Source organism: Scylla paramamosain, chromosome 38, assembly GCF_035594125.1.
Source record: "Scylla paramamosain isolate STU-SP2022 chromosome 38, ASM3559412v1, whole genome shotgun sequence".
Lineage (NCBI taxonomy): Eukaryota > Metazoa > Arthropoda > Malacostraca > Decapoda > Portunidae > Scylla > Scylla paramamosain.
This window is the reverse complement of record NC_087188.1, coordinates 11,722,555-11,740,724: the sequence shown is the minus strand read 5'-3', so window position 1 is coordinate 11,740,724 and position 18,170 is coordinate 11,722,555. Positions and strand designations below refer to the sequence as shown.

Genomic DNA, 18,170 nt, shown 5'->3' with positions numbered 1-18,170 from the left:
GTCTTCAGCTTCTCTCTCTCACCGCCGCAATGTTGCATATCTAGCTGTCTTTTACCGCTATTTTCATGCTAACTGCTCTTCTGATCTTGCTAACTGCATGCCTCCCCTCCTTCCGCGGCCTCGCTGCACAAGACTTTCTTCTTTCTCTCACCCCTATTCTGTCCACCTCTCTAACGCAAGAGTTAACGAGTATATTCAATCATTCATCCCTTTCTCTGGTAAACTCTGGAACTCCCTGCCTGCTTCTGTATTTCCACCTTCCTATGACTTGAATTCCTTCAAGAGGGAGGTTTCAAGACACTTATTCATCAATTTTTGACCACTGCTTTGATCCTTTTATGGGACTGGCATTTCAGTGGGCATATATTTTTTTTTATTGGATTTTTGTTGTCCTTGGCCAGTGTCCTTCCTACATAAAAAAAAAAAAAAAAAATCTATCAACTTGACTCAACCTTCGAGATAATTATCCCTTATTCTTGAGTTGCATTCAACTATCCTCCTCTTCTACAGTCCACATTTTCGATCTCTCCTTTACTTATAATCTAAAATGGAAGCTTCCCATCTCATCTCTAGCTAAAACAGCTTCTATGAAATTAAACGTTCAGTTTTTCTACCTTTTTTTTTTTTTTTCCTGACTCAGCAGCATATGGTTCAATTATGCTGTGCTGATCCCTCCATCCTCTTCTAATCTCCTATACTATTTCTCCTCCTTAATTATTGCTGTTGCTGGTGTCACAAGGTGCCTTTTCTGCTCGTATACGTATAATGAAAATACCTGTCCCTATGCAAAGCTCAAGTGGGAAGTCTTGATCCTGACTCCGATGGCAGGAGTGAATCAAGAGTCGAGACCAAAACAACAACACACGTGCACTCATGACTCTAGAGAGAGGTTCATTATACTCCGTCTCTTCTCTTGGACGAAGATGAAGACTCCCAATAAGGCATCAGGGTTCAGGAAGAATAAGTGGAAGGTCGGGAAGCAGAAAGGCAACAAGATGAAGCACACAAACCGGCAAAATAAGCTGCATATTAAGTTTGACGCCGAGGACAGGAGGTGAGCTGCGGTGTTGATGCAGGAACCATTGCTGTTATTATTATTATTATTATTATTATTGCACCTCTTATCAGTTTATGTATTTATGTGTTTATGGAATGCCACCTTTAAATTGTATAGCAAAAAAAAAAAGCCATAGCTAAATCAGTGCCCATTAGATCTTAATATTAAGTTAATTTCAGCGTTCAGGCAGTAATCAAACTTCCACTTTGTGGCCTGACATGGCATGGAGAGCTACCGCGATGTCCTGGTAAATGAACTAATAATACTAAAATAATGTTTGCGTTTTTATCCAAGAGCTAGGTTAGGTTTTGATGAATTCTGTTAATTAATTTCACTGCTGATCCCTTCATTGTGTAGATCATGATTTGTAAAGGCGTCATATTTTCAGAAAAATTAATAGTAAGTGTTTCAGAATTCTTAATGAAGCCAATGATTTCCTTGCAGAGCTTACTTGACGGGATTCCAGAAGAGGAAAAGAGAGAGGCGAGAAAAGGCATTCAAGAAACTCCAGGAAGACTTGAAGGCAGAGAAGAAGCAAATAAAGAAAGAAGTAAGTGTGTTATTATAAGTGTAAGGACATACCAAGTATGTAATAAAAGAATAAGTAAAGTAGAATAATAATAACAATCTAACTATCTATATACCGTGGCTTCAGTTCCTAACAGGAGGGCCCAGACAGTGCACTACACACTCATAGGCACATTATTCAGTCTTAGTCCCATCAGCCTTTAGTGGAAAGGGATAGCACAGCTGGCTGCATATTTCCACGAAGTAAAATTATAATAGTAATAAATAAATAAGTAAAGATTATGGTACTGACATAAACTTTTCCCACTATAGAGAAAGGACATTGTGAAGAAGATGATCAAGCAAGGTCAGGAGCTTATGGAACATGGAGGAATAGGGATGATTGATGATGAGGATGAGGAAGAGGAGACTGACAAGAACAAAGTAACACTCAACTGTGGCTCAGCAACAGTGGAAATCTGTGACCTTGACCTGACCTCCAAGCATCACATAGGTGTGAATGAGGTAAGGTGTTGCAGCACTTCAGAGACAGAAGTTATTGTAGGAATTCCATGGGCAGGACTGCACCACTTGGTTTCTTTGTTTTGTAGTGCTTGAACCAACAAAGAACCTACAGCAGATTGCAACCTGTGGCCTTGTACTTTAAATACCAGGGTCTAACACAGCAGTTCCTATCAACACTTTAGTTAAATAAATAATGAAAACTTAGCATACTTTACCTTAGAAAAGTGTGGGAGGCATTTGATCCTTTCTATCAAAATCTACCATGCCTGGTGACAAATTTGGTACTGCCTTTGAAACTGTACCAGGAAGATACAGTTGCTGAAAGTAGGAATTGGCACTTTTAATGGTGAAACACCATAGAATGCTTCTATTAGTATATTGGAATATTAGTACAGACACCTCCCGACTTGCGAATATTCGAGTTACAAATGTCTACAGATATGAATGAAAGGTCTGGCTTAAGAGCAGTTCTGAGCCACCTGTAGCATCAAGATCAAGATCACCACATTGCTCCATCACACCAAATGCAAGGACAAAACACACTCAAATAGTATTCTCAATACCTTGAATTTTCTGATCCTTGAATTTTGCACTATGGCTTTGGAAGAAGGCAAGCACAAAACTCGAGAGGATACACACACAAATTTCTTTTACAAAATAACGACTTACAAATACGAGTATAACAGTTTTTGAACAGCCATCTGAAACCAGACTCACTTGTATGTCGGGGAGTGTCAGTACCTACACAGTCATTATTTTATCCTTTGATCTTTGATATATGCGCGACAAACTTACTCTTGAACTCACAGATGGAGACAAGCACCAGCAACAGCAAGAGTAATAATATACAAGCTTCAAGTAATAGAAATTCAGTGCCAGAGAAGGAAGAAGAGGAGCAGGAAGAGGAGGAGGATGTCAGCCCAGAGAACCTTGACCGTCTTGGTATCCACAGCCACCGTGACTTGGTTTATTCCCTTAAGAAGAGCAGCGCCATGGCCCTCAAGCGCAGCAAACTGATGAAGCAGAAGCAGATGCGAGATGCCACCAAGCAGAAGAAAGCACAGGCTAGGGAGAACAACCGTCGCAGGAAGCTTAAGGCGAAGAAGATGAGACATAAGCGCACATCAAATAAAGAATAGGGATGCTTGTGTTTTGTGTATGCTTATGTGATAATGTTGAAAAATACAAATGGTTTTTCCTCACAACTTTTTATTATTTAAAATTACTGGAAATACTGAAAATGTTCTTTGTCTCCATATAAATGTACTAAATGATCAAAGCAAGAATAAACCAGTAAACCAACTGGTAAAGTTAATAAATGCTGTGTATTGTGCCCTATGCAAGTGATGGTGGTGGTGGTGATGACTGTCATGAGTTTGTTGAGGTTGAGAACAAGCAACCTACATTAACTTGGGTGCTTTCAGGGAATATAGCAGCAAAGAATATGGTGACTGCAAGAGTTCCCATGATGATCAAACATGGGTATACTAGTTCATTAAATGTACAAGATTTGAAAACTTCAGGTTTGTAAAATACTTTGCTATAAATTGGGGAAAACATGCCCCACACTCTTACAAACATCAAATGCCTAGTTTAACATAAATTGAAAAAAGTAGCAGGAACACTCCTTACATATGATGCTTCAGAGTGCTTGCCAAATGTAAGGCAAGGAGTGCACACAGCTGATGGTGGGCAGAGGCACAACAGTGGGTATATTCTGCAGGGGATGCACTTGAATGCCATCCACACGGCTGAGTTGATGCAAGGGCAGCATACAGATGATGAACATGGTGCCAAGTGTTATTGAGAAGAAAGCAGTGTTGTGTAAGATGATTATGGCTGTTTGTATAAAGGTAAACAAGAAAATATCACGGAATGAACAGCTAAATGGAAGAGACGTCTTGACAGCTTTGTAGCTCCAATGCCTGGCTCAAGTGAGCAGGTACTGCCTGCTGGTTTTGCTAAACACAGACTCGGGCATTTTGCCGCTTTGCCTGTTGAGTGTGTCTAATGACAGGCACTTCTTTATATATATGTAAGTGGGGGTACTTGTCAAGGGCAAGAAAAAAGGGTGAACAAAATAGGCCCACATATGAATCAGTCTCAAAAGAAAGGTCTGTTGATCAGGGCTGCTCATCTGCACATGCTGGTAGTGACCTGGGTGACCATCAGCAATACAGCCAATCCTGGTGTTCCTTGGGCCGGCAGGCTGCAGGACACTTACTATGGACCTTATCTTTCTTGAAATGTTTCCTGTACATCCTCATTCCTACATAATTGAAACTGAACCTCCGTGATGGGAAGGGCAGGGAACCTGGGAACCTCTTGCAGGTGTAAGCGTCATGAACTGTTGCGTTACGGCAAGCCACGGGCCACAGTTCCCTCTGAGGTGAAGGAAAGGCAGGGGTTAGCAGGGACCATGCCTGATACTTGTAAAGGGAAAGAAAACCACGTAAAGTCTGGCCACTTTTCAAAAATGTGAATAGATGCAGTGTTAAACCAATGTTGACGTGCATGTTGAGTGTGTCTGTTCAGTGACTTCTTCACGGAACACACTTACCACACTTACTTGTAAAATAAGAATTATCATAAGAACATAAGAAATAAGGGAAGCTGCAAGAATCCACCAAGCTGGTAGTCCTTGTATGAAATATACCTACCTATTTCCACCTATCATCCCCATCCATAAGTCTATCTAATCTTCTCTTAAAGCCCCCTAATGTCTTAGCACTAACAACTTGATTACTGAGTCCATTCCATTCATCTACCACTTTATTTGAGAACCAATTTCTTCCTATCCCTTTCTGAAACATAAATTTTTCAAGCTTGAACCCATTATTTCTTGTTCTGTCCTGGTTGCTGATCCTAAGAATTTTGCTTACGTCCCCCTTGTTATAACTCTTATGCCACTTAAAGACTTCTATCAGGTCCCCTCTTAACCTACGTCTCTCTAAAGAATGTAAGTTTAACAGCTTCAGTCTTGCCTCGTAAGAAATACTCATCCCCTGTAACCTTTTAGTCATTCTCCTTTGTACTGATTCTAATAGACCTATACCCTTTGTGTAATGTGGGAACCAGAACTGCACAGGGTAGTCCAGCGCAAATATTCTTCATAGTGCTTATGGTTGGCCCTAGCTAGCTGTCATAGCTAACAGAATTTATGACTGTCAATCTTATGGCTGCCATAATTTGTGGGGTCACGTCTCAATCACCGTCTGCTGCTAGAAAGCATGTTAACAATTTCTCATCTTTAAATTTGTGGAATGAAATAGGTTCTTGACATTATTTTCTTGGATTTGAATTGTTTTCACTTCATATGACTTTAGGGGAAGTTAGTGTATTTAATCAAAAGAAACACAATATATAGAAGATTATGGCTGACAGTCCGACACGTTTTATGGGTTCAGCCTCTCTCTCATTGCTGCAATGTTGCATCTCTAGCTGTCTTCTACTGCTATTTTCATGCTAACTGCTCTTCTGATCTTGCTAACTGCATGCCTCCCCTCCTCCCGTGGCCTCGCTGCACAAGACTTTCTTCTTTCTCTCACCGCTATTCTGTCCACCTCTCTAACGCAAGAGTTAACCAGTATTCTCAATCATTCATCCCTTTCTCTGGTAAACTCTGGAACTCCCTGCCTGCTTCTGTATTTCCACCTTCCTACGACTTGAATTCCTTCAAGAGGGAGGTTTCAAGACGCTTATCCTTCAATTTTTGACTACCAGTTTGGACCCTTTTATGGGACTGGCATTTCAGTGGGCATTTTTTTTTATTGGATTTTTGTTGCCCTTGGCCAGTGTCCCTCCTACATAAAGAGAGAGAGAGAGAGAGAGAGAGAGAGAGAGAGAGAGAGAGAGAGAGAGAGAGAGAGAGAGAGAGAGAGAGAGGAAAAAAAAAAACAGGTAACGCAAGGCATGTTTATGTTTAGGAAAACTGATCATACCACTCCAGGCAGTGATTTATAATAATACTTTATTGCCTCAAAGAAGGACATTTATTTACTCATAGTTACTAATATTTATTGTTATATTAAAAAAAAAAAAAAAAAAACCAGCAGGGGATTGTGTTATAGTACGTACGACCATGTCATGATGTTGAAACATGTCTGATGGTCACATGTGGCGCTAAGACAGGGTGAACCCTATCATAGCATCCCATGTCATTTTATGATCGTCCACAGGAGTTTATGGTCGATTATAAGTTTCTGACAGAGTTATGTCTGAACGTCCATAGGAGTTTATGGTCGATCATAAGTTTCTGACGGAGTTATGTCGGAAATGCGCCGTTTTGGTTCGTTATAACTGACGGACTTGGCTTTGACAGTTTGTAGAATACGGGCCCTGGGTCCTGTATTAAAGTTGACTACAAGGAACTCTCATGACAACACTGGTAGATGAGTAACTTACCCATAAAATATCTTGGTCATTAGAGGAGGTGCTACAGAGTGCTGTGGTACGGGTCCTCAAGACATTCTCTTTCGGATTCCATTTGTCCAGGCAGCCTCCCCACATCCCCGCTGGCATGGAGACCCCGTGTTCAGGATGGTCCCGCATCACGTGGTAGCACTGCTTGAGTAATAGTGATGTGTACGAGGCAACATAATGACGTCACTGTGTTGCAGTGTTCGCCCCGCCTATTCGTGGTTCAGTATTCACGGCTTCACATATTCGCGGATTTTTAAAATTTTCCTAACCTTAACTAACTAATGCGGAGTTTTCAGACTTGCCAGATGTCACCACTGGCTCAGTCTTTCAACACAAAGAGCCTGGATTATTCTTTCAATTATCATAAATTACACGTTTTTTTTTTTTTTTTCTGGGACTTGTAACAGTTACACATCAATACAATACTGGTATTCCACTGATATTCCTTATTCAACATAATCCTGAATACAACAATGTATTGTTGATATGCAAATTCAGGAAGGTTCATGTTTTTAATCCCCTTTTATTAATATGATATGTACAAGATTATTATAATTACGTATTACAAGAGTATAAGAATTGTTTCTTATTGTGTAAAAGTGAATATTAAAAGCGCTTGATAAGTTAGACGTATATTTTCTGGTTGAAACTGTAAATATAGATATTTCTGAGCCTTGTAGCGGGTGGGGGTGGGGGGTTCCCGGATTCGCTGATTTTTGCTATTCGCGGAAGGCATTTAGCAAGTACCCCGAATCGAATAACTGGGAAACACTGTATAGTCAGCAAGATGGGGGTCAATGGTGAGCTAAGAAGCCACAGGTGGCGATCTTGAGTACTTCAATTGTATGTCTCTTGTGAAATCTGACATCCATGAATGTTTCTGGGGTTTGTGAAGCCTTACCGTGCCTGCCTGGAGCCAGTGGTTCACGGCGTCCACCTCACGCTGCACCAAGGGCGCGTCCGCGTCACGCATCAAGTACAGATGCACCAGTGGGTCCCCCATTGTGGCAAACCTCCACATCCTTGGGTGGGAGCGGTTCACGTTACCCAGACCTGTGCACCGCCACCACGAACACGGCCTCCTTAGTCACCATTGTCACGTCTCACCACTATTGGTAATGTAACAAAACTGTTACCACAAGGACGACCACTGACTGACTGCACTGACCTGGCAACTGAGCGGCGTCACACACGTCCAGGTGGGGGTTGGTGCAGACGAAGGGACACACCCAAGTGTAAGGGTCGGTGGAGGCGTCAGTGTATAACCTCATGATCCAGCCTGGGTACATCTGTGCACGACAAAGGCGTTACTGTCCAGTGGATGAGTGCAGACATCCATGCCTCATCAAACATCACGCGAGGCTTACAGGTATGAAGGGCCTCGTGTCACATGCTACATTAGTGGTGCTTTCCATCATTTCCTACAAGTATCTGTCACAGCTGCAACAGAGATAATGATGGGGGCAGCAGTGTGACAGTGTGACAGGGTGGAAGAGTTACACAAGTGTAGCACGTGCGCTATAATGCAGCGTCACTTCACTTCGTGATGCGTAACTTAGAACACTATTTACTGATAACACTGGTAGTTAGCAATGGATTGTGAGTCCCTAAAGATCCCAAGGTGTATAAGAAGACCTGCTCTCGTGGTTGTGTCGTGTCACCATGCACTGCCACTCACCTCTGCAACACGTGGCACTAGCTGAAGTGCTCCAAAGACGTGATCAGCAGACTTAAGGCCGCCCACAGAGTAACTCACGACCTGGGAAAAGACAGTGTGCCAGAGAAACAAGGATGTCACGAGAGCATGACGGCGTAACACTTGGCCGCGGGCGTGCCTCGAAGGTTGCGTGACAGAGGCGATCACTCTCCGCAAGAGTAAGCTTGTTGTGTCACTCGTGTGAGTGAAGATGACCAAAGTATAAAGAAAAAAAATGATAAGTGGCGTGCATGGAGTACCTTTTGTCCCGCGCCTCTGAGAGTAGCGATGTCACTGCACGCTGACTCCCCGAGACTGTCCTTGATGTGTTGCAGGAGACGCACAGGGGAGGTGCTGAAACACGGCTCAGGCAGGCGAACTGTGATGGTCCGCTTGCACGAGCACGGACTCAACTCCACCTCCACCTGCACCACGAGGAGGAGGAAGAGGCACGAATGAGTACAGTCTGGTGTAAGCTTGTTGAATTTCTGGTTCGTAAATTTTATGATGCATATCGATTGAAGGGACATGTAATGACATACACACACACACACACACACACCGAACACTCGTGTAGAGGCCCCGGTGTCTCTCCGGCAGCTGGTTTACTGTCTTGAGGTTCCCCCTTGGTACAGTTGAATATCGTGGTGTGTGAGTCACTGGTGAGCTGGGTACCCATGACAGGCATCACCTCCAGTCTTCTGGAGTGTCCGTGGTCTTGGCTTGTGTGTTCTTGGCTTGAATTTCCTGGCTGTTCTTGGACTGAGTGATCCGAGTCGTTTCGGACTTGGCTTTGAGGTAGCTTGGGCTCAGTAAGGAAGGCACCCTCCCTGGGGACAGCTTGGAGCGTGGTCGGGCTGATGCATAGGGCGATGTAATGGAGAGACAAAGCCAAGAGGACGCCGATCAGCAGGTAGAGATAGCACTTCCAGTACTTCCAGTGCATCTGTTTGAATGGAAAGGGAAAGAAAGAACGCGGGTGTGCTTAGTGAGGTGAGGCGACGTGGGAAACAATTTTTGTTAGTTTTACAATGCGCAGTATTCCAACATACCAGTATCTTACGTACAATACATATAATATTTCCACTGTAATTTTCTCACCCAGATGGACAAGGTTCTTCTTTCCTGAAACAGAGGCGTGACCGTGTGTGTCACTATGAGGGTTTCGTCACACAGTAAAGAATACCCACCGATCATTATACACATTATATTAATCTCAGCCTCAACTTGACTGCGCCGGAATCGGTGCATCACATAACTGAAGTTTGTTTCACATGAAGGCACTAGACTCCATGTACAGTAAGGAAAGTCATTCTTCCTGATATTGTTATGTTTGTTATTTCCAGTGCTTTCAACAGCTCTAGTTTAAATTACGGAGGTTTTTAAGACTATTTTCTTGATTTTAACGATAATTTAACAAGAATTCTGCACTACCGGTGTGAAAAAAAAATACTTACGGAAATCAGTAGAGAAATATATTGGGCGTTAAAATTGTCATTGTAAGAGAACAAAACTTTTCAAAATGCGGGTCTTGTAGTTCAAGTTACACGGGTTTTCAAGGCTATTTTTATGATTTAATGAGGATTCTGCACGATCAGAGGAAAATCACCAATGAAAATCCTTCCTATATTTTTTTTATTTATTTATTTATTTCATTTTATTTATTTATTTATTTATTTTTTTTTTGACGTCGAAAAAAATCAGTATGAGAGAACAGTGTTTCAAAATACGGGTCTTGTATTATACTAGCTAGCACGGTCTGTTGTTTGAACAGGGACGGGGCGGAGACACTCGACCAAACTCATTATTTTCATAGCGATTATAATGATTTGCTTGCTTAGAACTGTGCGCTTACCTTGTCTTCACTATTCCTTTCGCTTTTCCTGTTTTTTTCTTTCTTTTTTCTTTTTTCTTTTCTTTTTTCTTTTCTTTCTTTATTTATTTATTTTTTAATCCAATAAGGCAGTTTAATCAGTTTCTCAGTGGTAATACGTCCACGTGTCACTTTTACCTCACCGCAACGGAGTGCAGTTTTCTACACTCACCCCGGCCGGTTCCTGCCCTCACCTGCATCGTAACCAAGAACACCTGTGCAAAGTATAAGTTTAAATGAGCGTTTTTGACTTGTAAACGCAGCTGTCATGGTACAGTAGCAGTAGTAGTAGTAGTAGTAGTAGTAGTAGTGGCGACACAACTTTAATTTCCAAAGTACCCTCCTACGGTTTTTATCCTTCTCTGTAAGTCTTTGTAACCCTACGTCCCCCTATAACATAAAAAAACCAAGTGTCAGTATTATTATTATCATTATTATTATTATTATTATTATTATTATTATTATTATTATTATTATTAGTAGTAGTAGTAGTAGTAGTAGTAGTAGTAGTAGTAATAGTAGTAGTAGTTGTTGTTATTGTTGTTGTTGTTGTTGTTGTTGTTATTGTTGTTGTTGTACATAGTGGTAATGAAGTCAGATGATACATTAAAATGTTAAATTATACGAAATGTGTGTGTGTGTGTGTGTGTGTGTGTGTGTGTGTGTGTGTGTGTGTGTGCTGGATGACACATCGGATCTCTGCTATTTCATTCCTGAATTGTATGATTGACTCCGTAATTCCTGCTAATTTGCATATTCCATTCGTGCATGCATGATTGTCAATCTGGTATTTAATGCACTACACAATCGCCACACTTTCTGATGAACTCTGATCTTCCTTGTCTCTTTGAGCTCTTCCCTCGCACTGCACTTCCTTCACGCCTGTCTTACTGTGGCACCTACCTTTAGGTATACAGAATTTCCTTTACCTCGTCCATCTTAACACATCCTTTTAGCAACCTCCCTCTGTCATCTTAGTTCAGCCACTCCTCTGTACAAAGTTTCCTCTATCTCGTCCTTTATAACACATTCTTTTACTTCCTTCCCTCTGTATAGTTTCAATTGGTGCCACTGACAAAATGGGTCATGGACGAATTTAGTTTCATTTCTATGAATTCATCTTTTTACACACACACATATATATATATATATATATATATATATATATATATATATATATATATATATATATATATATATATATATATATATATATATATATATATATATATATATATATATATATATATATATATATATATATATATATATATATATATATATATATATATGTATGTATGTACATTTATTTATTTATTTATTTATTTATTTACATATTTATTTATATGTGCCATGAAATTGCCAATGGTGACAATATAATAAACATAATGTTGCCATAGTGATCAGATGTGATCTGAAAAGTTAAGGTTTGTTTAATACTTTGCTATAAATTGGGGCAAAACAAACCCCACACTCTTACAAACAGCAATGCCGAGAGTGGCACGATAAACACGGTGCCAAGTGCTACTGAGAAGAAAGCAGTGTTGTGTAAGATGATTATGGCTGTTTGTATAAAGGTAAACAAGAAAACATCACGGAATCAACAGCTAAATGGAGGAGATGTCTTGACAGCTTTGTAGCTCCAATGCCTGGCTCAAGTGAGCAGGTGCTGCCTGCTGGTTTTGCTAAACACAGACTCGGGCATTTTGCTGCTTTGCCTGTCGAGTGTGTCTACTAATGAACCAGTCCCAAAAGAAAGGTCTGTTGATCAGGGCTGGTCGTCTGCACATGCTGGTGGTGACCTGGGTGACCATCAGCAATACAGCCAATCCTGGTGTTCCTTGGGCCTACAGGCCGCGGGACACCTCCTTGGGACCTTTTCATTCCTGTAATATTTCCTGTACGACCTCATTCCTACAAAAGTGAAATTGAACCTCCGTGACGGGAAGGGCAGGGAACCTGGGAAGCTCCTGCAGGTGTAAGCGTCATGAACTGTTGCGTTACGGCGAGCCATGGGCCACAGCTCCTTCTGAGGGGGAAGGAAAGGCAGGGGTTAGCAGGGACCTTTTTTTTTTCTTTTTATGTAGGAAGGACACTGGCCAAGGGCAACAAAAATACAATAAAAAAAATGCCCACTGAAATGCCAGTCCCATGTGGTCAAAGCAGTAGTCAAAAATTGATGAATAAGTGTCTTGAAACCTCCCTCTTGAAGGAATTCAAGTCATAGGAAGGTGAAAATACAGAAGCAGGCAGGGAGTTCCAGAGTTTACCAGAGAAAGGGATGAATGATTGAGAATACTGGTTAACTCTTGCGTTAGAGAGGTGGACAGAATAGGGGTGAGAGAAAGAAGAAAGTCTTGTGCAGAGAGGCCGCTGGAGGAGGGGAGGCATGTAGTTAGCAAGATCAGAAGAGCAGTTAGCATGAAAATAGCGGTAGAAGACAGCTAGAGATTCAACATTGTGGCGGTGAGAGAGAGGCTGAAGACAGTCAGTTAGAGGAGAGGAGTTGATGAGACGAAAAGCTTTTGATTCCACCCCGTCTAGAAGAGCAGTATGAATGGAACCCCCCCAGACATGTAAAGCATACTCCATACATGGACGGATAAGAGTTAGCAGCTGGGGGGGGGGAGAAACTCGCGAAGACGTCTCAGAACACCTTACTTCATAGAAGCTGTTTTAGCTAGAGACGAGAAGTGAAGTTTGCAGTTCAGATTATAAGTAAAGGACGGACTGAGGATGTTCAGTGTAGAAGAGGGGGACAGTTGAGTGTCATTGGAGAAGAGGGGATAGTTGTCTGGAAGGTTGTGTCGAGTTGATAGATGGAGGAATTGAGTTTTTGAGGCATTGAACAATACCAAGTTTGCTCTGCCCCAATCAGAAAACAAGCGTCCTGTGGCTTCCCTGCGTTAAATGTTTACCTCCTGAAGGGTTGGGCGTCTATGAAAAGACGTGGAAAAGTGCAGGGTGGTATCATCAGCGTAGGAGTGGATGATAGGACAAGAAGTTTGGTTTAGAAGATCATTAATGAATAATAAAAAGAGAGTGGGTGACAGGACAGAACCCTGAGGAACACCACTGTTAATAGATTTAGGAGAAGAACAGTGACCGTCTACCACAGCAGCAATAGAACGGTCAGAAAGGAAACTTGAGATGAAGTTACAGAGAGAAGGATAGAAGCCGTAGGAGGGTAGTTTGGAAATTAAAGCTTTGTGCCAGACTCTATCAAAAGCTTTTGATATGTCCAAGGCAACAGCAAAAGTTTCACCAAAATCTCTAAAAGAGGATGACCAAGACTCAGTAAGGAAAGCCAGAAGATCACCAGTAGAGCGGCCTTGACGGAACCCATACTGGCGATCAGATAGATGGTTGTGAAGTGATAGATGTTTAAGAATCTTCCTGCTGAGGATAGATTCAAAAACTTTAGATAGGCAGGAAATTAAAGCAATAGGACGGTAGTTTGAGGGATTAGAACGGTCACCCTTTTTAGAAACAGGTTGAATGTAGGCAAACTTCCAGCAAGAAGGAAAGGTTGATGTTGACAGACAGAGCTGAAAGAGTTTGACTAGGCAAGATGCAAACACGGAGGCACAGTTTCGGAGAACAATAGGTGGGACCCTATCAGGTCCATAAGCCTTCCGAGGGTTTAGGCCAGCGAGGGCATGGAAAACATCATTGCGAAGAATTTTAATAGGTGGCATGAAGTAGTCAGAGGGTGGAGGAGAGGGAGGAACAAGCCCAGAATCGTCCAAGGTAGAGTTTTAGCAAAGGTTTGAGCGAAGAGTTCAGCTTTAGAAATAGATGTGATAGCAGTGGTGCCATCTGGTTGAAATAAAAGAGGGAAAGAAGAAGAAGCAAAGTTATTGGAGATATTTTTGGCTAGATGCCAGAAGTCACGAGGGGAGTTAGATCTTGAAAGGTTTTGACACTTTCTGTTAATGAAAGAGTTTTTGGCTAGTTGGAGAACAGACTTGGCATGGTTCCGGGCAGAAATATAAAATGCATGAGATTCTGGTGATGGAAGGCTTAAGTACCTTTTGTAAAGGTACTTTTTGCATGTTGAGTGTGTCTGCTCAGTGACTCCTTGACAGAACACACCACACTTATGTGACAATAAGAATTATCCCCGGTCCTGTATTAAAGTTGACCACAAGAAACTCTCATGACATCACTGGTAGATGAATAGCTTACCCCTAAGACACCCTGGTCATTAACTTTAGTGGAGGTGCTACAGAGTGATATGGCACGGGTCCTCAACACATTCTCTTTCGTATTCCATTTGTCCAGGCAGCCTCCCCACATCCCCGCCAGCATGGAGACCCCGTGGTAAGGATGATCCCGCATCACGTGGTAGCACTGCTTGAGCAAAGGTGGCGTGAATACGTGGCGACTTAATGACATCAATTTGCCTTATAGTCAGCAAGGTGGGGGTCAATGGTGAGCTAAGAAGCCACAGGTGACGACCTTGAGTACTTCAATTGTATGTCTCTTGTGAAATCTGACATCCATGAATGTTTCTGGGGTTTGTGAAGCCTTACCGTGCCTGCCTGGAGCCAGTGGTTCACGGCGTCCACCTCACGCTGCACCAAGGGCGCGTCCGCGTCACGCATCAAGTACAGACGCACCAGTGGGTCCCCCATTGTGGCAAACCTCCACATCCTTGGGTGGGAGCGGCTCACGTTACCCAGACCTGTGCACCGCCACCACGAACACGGCCTCCTTAGTCACCATTGTCACGTCTCACCACTATTGGTAATGTAAGAAAACTGTTACCACAAGGACGACCACTGACTGACTGCACTGACCTGGCAGCTGAGCGGCGTCACACACGTCCAGGTGGGGGTTGGTGCAGACGAAGGGACACACCCAAGTGTAAGGGTCGGTGGAGGCGTCAGTGTATAACCTCATGATCCAGCCTGGGTACATCCGTGCACGACAAAGGCGTTACTGTCCAGTGGATGAGTGCAGACATCCATGCCTCACCAAACATCACGCGAGGCTTACAGGTATGAAGGGCCTCGTGTCACATGCTACATTAGTGGTGCTTTCCATCATTTCCTACAAGTATCTGTCACAGCTGCAACCAAGGCTTCTTATACCTTCCTTGGCTGCAACAGAGATAATGATGGGGGCAGCAGTGTGACAGTGTGACAGGGTGGAAGAGTTACACAAGTGTAGCACGTGCGCTATAATGCAGCGTCACTTCACCTCGTGATGCGTAACCTAGAACACTATTTACTGATAACACTGGTAGTTAGCAATGGATTATGAGTCCCTAAAGATCCCAAGGTGTATAAGAAGACCTGCTCTCGTGGTTGTGTCGTGTCACCATGCACTGCCACTCACCTCTGCAACACGTGGCACTAGCTGCTGTGCTCCAAAGACGTAATCGGCAGACTTAAGGCCGCCCACGGAGTAGCTCACGACCTGGGAAAAGACAGTGTGCCAGAGAAACAAGGGTGTCACGAGAGCATGACGGCGTAACACTTGGCCGCGGGCGTGCCTCGAAGGTTGCGTGACAGAGGCGATCACTCTCCGCAAGAGTAAGCTTGTTGTGTCACTCGTGTGAGTGAAGATGACCAAAGTATAAAGAAAAAAAATGATAAGTGGCGTGCATGGAGTACCTTTTGTCCCGCGCCTCTGAGAGTAGCGATGTCACTGCACGCTGACTCCCCGAGACTGTCCTTGATGTGTTGCAGGAGACGCCCAGGGGAGGTGCTGAAACACGGCTCAGGCAGGTGAACTGTGATGGTCCGCTTGCACGAGCACGGACTCAACTCCACCTCCACCTGCACCACGAGGAGGAGGAAGAGGCACGAATGAGTAAAGTAAGGTGTAAGCTTGTTGAATTTCTGGTTCGTAAATTTTATGATGCATATCGATTGAAGGGACATGTAATGACACACTCACACACACACACACACACACCGAACACTCGTGTAGAGGCCCCGGTGTCTCTCCGGCAGCTGGTTTACTGTCTCGAGGTTCCCCCTTGGCACAGTCGAGTATCGTGGCGCGTGAGGCATTGGTGAGCTGGGTGCCCATGACAGGCATCACCTCCAGTCTTCTGGAGTGTCCGTGGTCTTGGCTTGTGTGTTCTTGGCCTGAATTTACTGGCTGTTCTTGGACTGAGTGATCCGAGTCGCCCCGGACTTGGCTTTGAAGTAGCTTAGGCTCAGTAAGGAAGGCACCCTTCCTGGCGACAGCTTGGAGCGTGGTCGGAATGACTCTCGGAGCGATGTAATGGAGAGACAAAGCCAAGAGGACACCGATCACCAGGTAGAGATAGCACTTCCAGTACTTCGAGAGCATCTGTTTGAATGGAAAGAGAAAGAAAATAAAGAAGTAAACGATAGTTGAATAGCAGCAGCAGTAACAACAATATTTGAGCGCACTGGCACCGAAAACCTTACTGGAGTATTTTCCGCTGAAGAGGAAAACTTGAGACCGAAAATTGTCACTCTTTCACTATAATTTTACTTGGGGATTAAGGAGCGCGGTGGAGAGTGAGAGCAGCGCTAGGATAGGCGAGACTGTGAGGCGCCGCCTTCCGTGATGTGTTGCAGATTGGAGACAACACTGGGGTCACATCGTTAAGTACACGTCTGCACTCAGGGAGCAGCGCGGCAGCAAGAGAGAGCGGCGTGGCAAGTGATGAGGCTGTGAGACACCTCCACTGGTGTGCTGGAGCCATGACAGAGGTTGTGAAAGTGCCACGCGGGAGAACACGTCAGAACTATATAACTGTATGTGAAAATCCACTTACACCGGTGAAAAAAGTGCAAGAGATTAACGTGTATATAAACAGCATGCTGGGTACCAAGTCTGGCTATGAATAAGAACCGCATCCAGCTGGTGAAAGCCTCGCTGAAGCTAGTGCAGCCTTGCCCCTTAGCGCCCCGGCGAGACTATGGAAGCCTCTTGCCCTCCACCACTGTGAGGACACCACAGACAGAATGGTCATTAACTTCCACACTGTTGTTTTCATAACTTAACCAATACACATTCAATTACTGATAAAAAAAAAATAAATAAATAAAATTCTGTATCCGTGGTCCGCAGCAGTTCCCGACATAAACTGAATTCAGCTGATTAGGAATTAGGATACATGGAGTGTGTGTGTGTGTGTGTGTGTGTGTGTGTGTGTGTGTGTGTGTGTGGTCTGACCTTTTTATCCTGAGAGTTTGGGCGTTGTCCTCTCCGGAGATTTTCTGCCTTACGGCGCTGCAAAACTTTGTAACGTGAAAATTATTGAATTAGACTTAACAGAGGAAGTCTCAGTGATAACATTGTTCCCAGTACACCATCTCTCTCTCTCTCTCTCTCTCTCTCTCTCTCTCTCTCTCTCTCTCTCTCTCTCTCTCTCTCTCTCTCTCTCTCTCTCTCTCAGACTGATGGTGAATTTAACAAGGACTGTGAACAATCACTGGGAAAAATGGACTTAAGAGTTTTTTCAAAATAATGTTCTTGTACACTCATTATTAAAAATTGATTACAGGAGTTTCCAATGCCATTTTCATGTTTTAACAGCGATTCTGCGTCATTACTAATAAAAAAAAAAAAAGATCCTGAGAAGTTTCCCTTACTTAAATGAACATTAAGAATCATCATTATAAGAGAACAAAGCGTTTGGAAATACGTGTTTTGTGTTATGGTTTCCTGAGGTCTATTCTTTGACGGGACGGAGACACTCGACCGGAGTCATTACTTTCATGGCGATCATGACGGTTTGCTTGCTTACAACTGTGCTCTTACCTTGTCTTGACCTTGTCTCTTACCTTCGCTTTTACTTCTTCTACGTACTCTGAAATTTAAAAAGGGAGCTCAAGTTTCTCAGCGTCGTCGACGTGTCGCTTCCACGTTACCACTGCAGAACGTCGCCCTCTGCGCTCATCCCAAGCACACGTATCACCTGACGATAACCAAGCACACATATTTATTATGAGCATCCGGACACCTGCGAAAATGCACACTCTTCTGACGGTAACTAAGCACACATAGTTATTATGAGCATCCGGACACCTGCGATTCTCTGACGGTAACCAAGAACACATTTATTATGAGCATCAGGACACCTGTGAAAATGCGCACTC

At 43.3% G+C, this 18,170-nt stretch overlaps 4 protein-coding genes across 7 annotated transcripts; 1 reads left to right on the top strand and 3 right to left on the bottom strand.

Annotated features, from left to right (window-relative positions):
• The first annotated feature begins 835 nt into the window (after positions 1-835).
• On the top strand, positions 836-3,408 carry LOC135091778 (nucleolar protein 12-like). Its single transcript, XM_063989736.1, has 4 exons — positions 836-1,054; positions 1,502-1,607; positions 1,898-2,089; positions 2,899-3,408. Exons 1-4 carry the CDS (start codon positions 924-926, stop codon positions 3,226-3,228), a joined length of 759 nt encoding a protein of 252 aa, XP_063845806.1. The 5' UTR covers positions 836-923; the 3' UTR covers positions 3,229-3,408.
• Positions 3,282-11,200, bottom strand: LOC135091777 (uncharacterized). Of its 2 annotated transcripts, XM_063989734.1 has the most exons (9): positions 10,063-11,200; positions 9,309-9,637; positions 8,770-9,153; positions 8,468-8,632; positions 8,190-8,270; positions 7,680-7,800; positions 7,413-7,564; positions 6,494-6,652; positions 3,282-4,473 (listed from the first exon to the last, which is right to left on the bottom strand). In XM_063989734.1, exons 2-9 carry the CDS (start codon positions 9,456-9,458, stop codon positions 4,258-4,260), a joined length of 1,428 nt encoding a protein of 475 aa, XP_063845804.1. In that variant the 5' UTR covers positions 9,459-9,637; positions 10,063-11,200; the 3' UTR covers positions 3,282-4,257. The 2 variants fall into 2 exon arrangements, with proteins under 2 accessions (XP_063845804.1, XP_063845805.1); XM_063989735.1 differs by lacking the exon at positions 9,309-9,637.
• Positions 11,201-11,419: 219 nt separating this feature from the next.
• Positions 11,420-15,122, bottom strand: LOC135091774 (uncharacterized). The gene is made up of 4 exons (XM_063989721.1): positions 14,883-15,122; positions 14,616-14,767; positions 14,269-14,433; positions 11,420-12,109 (listed from the first exon to the last, which is right to left on the bottom strand). The coding sequence occupies exons 1-4, from the start codon at positions 15,001-15,003 to the stop codon at positions 11,894-11,896; spliced, it is 654 nt and encodes a 217-aa protein (XP_063845791.1). The 5' UTR covers positions 15,004-15,122; the 3' UTR covers positions 11,420-11,893.
• A 250-nt stretch (positions 15,123-15,372) lies between these two features.
• LOC135091775 (uncharacterized) lies at positions 15,373-18,170 on the bottom strand. 3 transcript variants are annotated; one of them, XM_063989723.1, is made up of 4 exons: positions 17,881-18,170; positions 16,006-16,389; positions 15,702-15,866; positions 15,373-15,504 (listed from the first exon to the last, which is right to left on the bottom strand). In XM_063989723.1, the coding sequence occupies exons 2-4, from the start codon at positions 16,387-16,389 to the stop codon at positions 15,403-15,405; spliced, it is 651 nt and encodes a 216-aa protein (XP_063845793.1). In that variant the 5' UTR covers positions 17,881-18,170; the 3' UTR covers positions 15,373-15,402. The 3 variants fall into 3 exon arrangements, with proteins under 3 accessions (XP_063845793.1, XP_063845792.1, XP_063845794.1); XM_063989722.1 differs by having other exon boundaries at positions 17,856-18,169; XM_063989724.1 differs by lacking the exon at positions 17,881-18,170 and adding an exon at positions 16,491-17,063.